Raw genomic sequence first — 8,139 nt, 5'->3', positions numbered from 1 at the left:
CCAGAACATAACAGAGCCTCCTCCATGTGTCACAGTAAAGACAGTGGGTTTTTTTTAAACTATGCTTCATTTTTCTGTCTGTGAACATAGAGCTGATGTGCCTTGCCAAAAAGTTGGATTTTTATCTCCTCTGTCCATAGGACATTCTCCCAGAAGCTTTGTGGCTTGTCAACATGTAGTTTGTCAAATTCCAGTTATTTTCGTGGCCATTGTGGGTTTTTCTTTCATTAAACGTGGGGGACCAACAATTTTGTCGATGTGAGTATATTGAAATATCAATATAATAATAATAATAATAAATAAATTTTATTTAATAAATATGTCATAGACATGGCCACTGTAGACATTTTGGCCACTTCTTATAGTCCCATTTGTGGATGATGCATCTTCTCTGACTGCCCCATCCCTTTAATGTCACCCACTTGTATACTGAGGGCTGGTTGGTATTGGTCACACAATGATAATAATGGCCATTAGAAGATTAAAGACTGGAACCTTCTGTAGTTGCATTACCTTCCTGTAGTTTTTGTTTTTTAGTGTTTTTGTATTTTCCTTCCTTTTTTAATTCTGAAACTTTCACTAAAGTTAAGGCCGACCCTTTCTTTAATTCTTCTTTGGTCTTCTTTGATGTCCACTCTAGATGTTGGTTCATTCCATTTGATCTTCTGCATTTTGTTATTTCTAACACCTTACTAGTCATATCTATTCTATAAGACCTTCAGCTGATAACCTGAGGTGTGAACTGGGTAGAGGTGCCCAGGTAGGATCAAGGCCTGAAGGTGTGATCACCTCTTTTATGTCTTATCAAAATTACATTTCTTAGTGCCAACATTCAGTTTGGGCTTCTTCAAGTCTTCTATATAAGGGTAGAAACTCCAGGGTGATCTCAGATCTGAGCAGAGAAGCCCCAGAAGAACAGACATGGACAAGGACCCAGAGCTGGAGCAGGTCATCGTGGATGCTCTATCCCTAGAGGAGGACTACCCCCATCTGTACTGTCCTTCTGCTTACACTACTTGTACTACTTTTTTCTTGGAGACAGAAATAATTCAGAAGCCTCTGGATGACCCAAATAAGCTTCAGGAAACCCTGGCGGAGCTGTATGCCATCCTTGGGATCCCACAGGAGCCTCCAATAGCCAGACCTGTCACCACCGGGACAGACCAGTCTACACCATCCATGGCTGGTCAGGAGGAGCAGCTGACCAGGCAGCAACCAAATGGGGGTGAAAGTAAGTGGTGGTTGTATTTTTATGGCTATTTTTGCAGTCTAAATGTAGTAATGTCAAGATGTGATGTTGTCTGGTGTAATAGTCCTTGTTCATATAGTGGTACGAATGGTGGCCATACTCAGTAGATGAAAATTGGACAAGCCTATAATGTAATGTGTATGGGGCCTCCAAGCTCCTCTTCTTATGAGTTAGGTCGGAGGGTCGGATATGTTGGATTTCATTATACCCAATCCATTTTTATCTTTTGTCTTGATAGTTTGTCCATGTTCACCACCATGAATCCAAGAACTTTCTATGGTCGGGGATTTGTCAGAAACCCGACTCTAGGTCCTTATTGTGGACAGGTTATCAGACTGGAGCACTACATGTATGAGAAGATAACCTGACCACAATAAGGACATCATGGATGGGCTTCTGGCAGGTCCCCGACCACAGAAAGTTCCTTCATCCATGGTGGCGCATATGGAAAACCTTTCAGAACAAAAACTGTCACCACTGTCAATGGGTTTCTACCTGGGCACCCCTTTAATATTAACCATTTGTGTTGTCTTTTCAGGAACTTTGACAGAAGAGAATGGGGGAGAAATTCCATCCACTACACGCAGGAGGTCTAGAAGGAGGACCTTATATAGTAAGGAGCAGATCCGTTTTCTGAAAAACCAGTTCATGCTCAATCCTCAACCTGATTATCAGGCTAGATGTTGTTTCTCTGAAGCCACCAAGATCCCTGAGCATAGAATTCAGGTAAGAATTTTTTGATTTCTACATCTTTCAATTGCTTTTTTTCTAGAGCGCCAGAACTCTGTACAGGTTGTTAGTGGTATTGCAGTTCGGTCCTATTCACTTTATTGGAGTTGAGCTGCAATACCAGACACAACCCATGGACAGGAGTGGCGCTGGTAGACACCTTATCTGATAGTTGATTAATGTTAATCCTAAATAAATTGAACAACCTGTAATAAATTCTCCGCATAGTAACATGTGAATTATTCTTACATCGCAGGTCTGGTTTCAGAACAGAAGGGCCAGACACCTGAGGAAAGCCTCCAAGGAGCAGCAACCACCATAAGTGTGGGCAGATCATATGAGGCCCCCAAGTCTGCAATAATATCTCCACCACCAACTAAAGAGGGGCCCGAACCAGAGAAGCAAAAGCAACGAACAAAAGAATCATCACCGATCCAACCTGGTCAGCACTTTACAGCGCCACAAAGCAATATAATGTAGCGTCATCTTGTCCTTAACATGTTTATAGCATTTTTTTTTCATTTTTTGTTACTAAAGTTCTTAAATATTTGTAATTAAAAGTGAAATATATAAAACGTTTATTCCCGATGTATAACATCTGTCTCATACTTACAATAAAACATGTTCTTCATCTATTATATATCAGAGTCTGCGGAATTTATTATTTTTCCATTTATCCATCGTACAGCAGTGAGAGCTGCAATTAATCTATAATCATTTCTATAGCACTATTAATTCCATGGTGCTGTACATTATTATATTACTCCCATCGTATTGTACATTATTATATTACTCCCATTGTATTGTACATTATTATATTAATCCCATGGTGCTGTACATTATTATATTATATCCATGGTGCTGTACATTATTATATTAATCCCATGGTGCTGTACATTATTCTATTAATTCCATGGTACTGTACATTATTATATTATATCCATGGTGCTATACATTATTATATTAATTCCATGGTGCTGTACATTATTATATTAATCCCATGGTGCTGTACATTATTATATTAATTCCATGGTGCTGTACATTATTATATTAATCCCATGGTGCTGTACATTATTATATTATATCCATGGTGCTGTACATTATTATATTAATTCCATGGTGCTGTACATTATTATATTAATCCCATGGTGCTGTACATTATCATAGTAATCCCATGGTGTTGTACATTATTATATTACTCCCATCGTGTTGTACATTATTATATTAATCCCATGGTGCTCTGTACATTATTATATTATATCCACGGTGCTCTACATTATTATATTAATCCCATGGTTCTCTGTACATTATTATATTAATCCCATGGTGTTGTACATTATTATATTAATCCCATGGTGCTGTACATTATTATATTATATCCATGGTGCTGTACATTATTATATTAATTCCATGGTGCTGTACATTATCATAGTAATCCCATGCTATTGTACATTATTATATTACTCCCATGGTGTTGTACATTATTATATTAATCCCATGGTGTTGTACATTATTATATTAATCCCATGGTGCTGTACATTATTATATTATATCCATGGTGCTGTACATTATTATATTAATTCCATGGTGCTGTACATTATTATATTAATTTCATGGTGCTGTACATTATTATATTAATTTCAAGGTGCTGTGCATTATTATATTAATTCCATGGTGCTCTACATTATTATATTAATCCCATGGTGCTGTACATTATTATATTAATCCCATGGTGCTCTGTACATTATTATATTAATCCCATGGTGTTGTACATTATTCTATTAATTCCATGGTACTGTACATTATTATATTATATCCATGGTGCTGTACATTATTATATTAATCCCATGGTGCTGTACATTATTATATTAATCCCATGGTGCTGTACATTATCATAGTAATCCCATGCTGTTGTACATTATTATATTACTCCCATGGTGTTGTACATTATTATATTAATCCCATGGTGCTCTGTACATTATTATATTATATCCATGGTGCTCTACATTATTATATTAATCCCATGGTGCTCTGTACATTATTATATTAATCCCATGGTGCTCTGTACATTATTATATTAATCCCATGCTGTTGTACATTATTATATTAATCCCATGGTGCTGTGCATTATTATATTAATCCCATGGTGCTCTGTACATTATTATATTATATCCATGGTGCTGTACATTATTATATTAATTCCATGGTGCTGTACATTATTATATTAATCCCATGGTGTTGTACATTATTCTATTAATTCCATGGTACTGTACATTATTATATCCATGGTGCTCTACATCATTATATTAATCCCATGGTGCTGTACATTATCATAGTAATTCCATGCTGTTGTACATTATTATATTACTCCCATGGTGTTGTACATTATTCTATTAATTCCATGGTGCTGTACATTATTATATCCATGGTGCTCTACATCATTATATTAATCCCATGGTGCTGTACATTATCATAGTAATTTCATGCTGTTGTACATTATTATATTACTCCCATGGTGTTGTACATTATTATATTAATTCCATGGTGCTGTACATTATTATATTAATCCCATGGTGTTTTACATTATTATATTAATTCCATGGTGCTGTACATTATTATATTAATTCTATGGCGCTGTACATTATTATATTAATTCCATGGTGCTCTGTACATTATTATATTAATCCCATGGTGCTGTACATTATTATATTAATTCCATGGTGCTGTACATTATTATATTAATTTCATGGTGCTTTACATTATTATATTAATTCCATGGTGTTGTACATTATTCTATTAATTCCATGGTGCTGTACATTTTTATATTATATCCATGGTGCTCTACATTATTATATTAATCCCATGGTGCTGTACATTATTATATTAATCCCATGGTGCTGTACATTATCATAGTAATCCCATGCTGTTGTACATTATTATATTACTCCCATGGTGTTGTACATTATTATATTAATCCCATGGTGCTCTGTACATTATTATATTATATCCATGGTGCTCTACATTATTATATTAATCCCATGGTGCTCTGTACATTATTATATTAATCCCATGGTGCTGTACATTACCATAGTAATCCCATGCTGTTGTACATTATTATATTAATCCCATGGTGCTCTGTACATTATTATATTATATCCATGGTGCTCTACATTATTATATTAATTCCATGGTGCTCTGTACATTATTATATTAATTCCATGGTGCTGTACATTATTATATTAATACCATGGTGTTGTACATTATTCTATTAATTCCATGGTGCTGTACATTATTATATTAATCCCATGGTGCTGTGCATTATTATATTAATCCCATGGTGCTCTGTACATTATTATATTATATCCATGGTGCTCTACATTATTATATTAATTCCATGGTGCTCTGTACATTATTATATTAATTCCATGGTGCTGTACATTATTATATTAATCCCATGGTGTTGTACATTATTCTATTAATTCCATGGTGCTGTACATTATTATATTACTCCCATGGTGTTGTACATTATTATATTAATCCCATGGTGCTCTGTACATTATTATATTATATCCATGGTGCTCTACATTATTATATTAATCCCATGGTGCTGTACATTACCATAGTAATCCCATGCTGTTGTACATTATTATATTACTCCCATGGTGCTCTGTACATTATTATATTATATCCATGGTGCTCTACATTATTATATTAATTCCATGGTGCTCTGTACATTATTATATTAATTCCATGGTGCTGTACATTATTATATTAATCCCATGGTGTTGTACATTATTATATTAATCCCATGGTGCTGTACATTATTATATTAATTCCATGGTGCTCTGTACATTATTACATTAATTCCATGGTGCTGTACATTATTATATTAATCCCATGGTGTTGTACATTATTATATTAATCCCATGGTGCTCTGTACATTATTACATTAATTCCATGGTGCTGTACATTATTATATTAATCCCATGGTGCTGTACATTATTATATTAATCCCATGGTGTTGTACATTATTCTATTAATTCCATGGTGCTGTACATTATTATATTAATCCCATGGTGCTGTACATTATCATAGTAATCCCATGCTGTTGTACATTATTATATTACTCCCATGGTGTTGTACATTATTCTATTAATTCCATGGTACTGTACATTATTATATCCATGGTGCTTTACATTATTATATTAATCCCATGGTGCTGTACATTATCATAGTAATTCCATGCTGTTGTACATTATTATATTACTCCCATGGTGTTGTACATTATTATATTAATTCCATGGTGCTGTACATTATTATATTACTCCCATGGTGTTGTACATTATTATATTAATTCCATGGTGCTGTACATTATTATATTAATCCCATGGTGTTGTACACTATTCTATTAATTCCATGGTACTGTACATTATTATATTAATCCCATGGTGCTCTGTACATTATTATATTAATTACATGGTGCTGTACATTATTATATTAATTTCATGGTGCTGTACATTATTATATTAATTACATGGTGCTGTACATTATTATATTAATTTCATGGTGCTGTACATTATTATATTAATCCCATGGTGCTGTACATTATTATATTAATTCCAGGGTACTGGACTCTATTACATTAATCCCATGGTGCTGTACATTATTATATTAAATCCAATAGTGCTTTGCATTATTATATTAATTCCATGATGCTGTATGGTATTATATTAATTTCATGGTGCTTTACATTATTATATTAAGTCCAATAGTGCTTTACATTATTATATTACCGTATAAGCCGAATTTTTCAGCACAGTTTTTGGACCGCCCCCAGAAGAAGGCAGTGCCAAAACGTGCATTGGGGTAGGGTTTCCTTTGATCCTGGTCCTGCACCATACAGTCACTATGGGTAGGTGTATTCTCTGACTATCTATAGACTTCATTATGCCATTACTGTGATATTGATCTACTCTCTCTGTATTCACACTGAGACTTTATTACTTTGTGACTATCTTTTGTATAATTACTATTGGTCTACTTGCTTTATGTGATTTGCCTTATATGCATTGTCTGTGATACTTTACCTATGCAGCCACTAGTTGTATGTTACCTAGTCATCTATACATATGCTTACTTCCTAGTTATATTATACTTAGACTTAGTCATTGTCTTATATTGTTAATTTACTTGTATCACCAATCAATATATTGCATCTTTGTGGTTTGCATATGCTAGCAGTAGTTTGCTATAGGGCTTAGTTACTACCTATCTCTAGTGCTGTGTATTTAGTTACTGTCTTCCATTTTATTGGGTATTTACATCAATTACATTCTACATATTGGACCATTATCTGTATGGTATCCCCTCCTTGTCTGTTGGTAGATTCCTTCCCATATATATTTTTATACACTGTTTCTCAATAAAGATATTGTATTTTATTGTTCCCTATGTTGAGCCTTCCTTTCAGCTTTGTTTGTGGTTTAGTTCTATGCCTAGTTCTGAATTAGGTATGCATATGTTACTCTGTGACCCATACAGAAGGAATTAGGTAGTTTTTTTTTCCCTTTTATTCCTTTGACGTTATGCTTATTATTTTTCCATGGTGCTGTACATTATTATATTAAGTCCAATAGTGCTTTACATTATTAGATTACCGTTATATACTCGAGTATAAGCCGAATTTTTCAGCACAGTTTTTGTGTTGAGAAAAGCCCCCCTCGGCTCATACTTATTTTTATACTTATTTTTTTTTTTTTTTTTTTTTTAGGGGGGGCGGTCTATGATCAGCCGCAATAGTAATGCATAGAATCTCCCATAAAATAGTGGAAAAAAAAAAAAGAAGCTTTAAAAAAAGATAAAAAATAAAAGTTGTAAATCCCTCCTTTCCCTAGAATACATATAAAAGTAGAAAATGACTGTGACACACATTCACATTAGGTATCCCTGTGTCTGACAATGCCCGGTCTGCTGAATACTGAACTGCTCCTGTTCCGTCGGGAAGGGGTTAATAGGAGCACTGCAGATCCACTATATACAGCCAGACTGATATCCAAGTGGGGGAAAAAACAGTCCTCAAGATCAGGGAAGGGGCAGACAGACAACCAAAACACCCCCTCCCCTTCCCCAGCAACTACTGCACCCAAAAACTCCGACCATTT

General features: G+C 34.5%; 1 protein-coding gene across 1 annotated transcript; it reads left to right on the top strand.

Moving 5' to 3' along the window:
• The first annotated feature begins 921 nt into the window (after positions 1-921).
• Positions 922-2,300, top strand: LOC142202596 (homeobox protein siamois-like). The gene is made up of 3 exons (XM_075272793.1): positions 922-1,231; positions 1,788-1,975; positions 2,235-2,300. The coding sequence occupies exons 1-3, from the start codon at positions 922-924 to the stop codon at positions 2,298-2,300; spliced, it is 564 nt and encodes a 187-aa protein (XP_075128894.1).
• Positions 2,301-8,139: the final 5,839 nt, after the last annotated feature.

Source organism: Leptodactylus fuscus, chromosome 5 (assembly GCF_031893055.1).
Source record: "Leptodactylus fuscus isolate aLepFus1 chromosome 5, aLepFus1.hap2, whole genome shotgun sequence".
NCBI lineage: Eukaryota > Metazoa > Chordata > Amphibia > Anura > Leptodactylidae > Leptodactylus > Leptodactylus fuscus.
The sequence above is the reverse complement of the archived record's forward strand: the minus strand, read 5'-3'. Positions and strand labels throughout refer to the sequence as shown.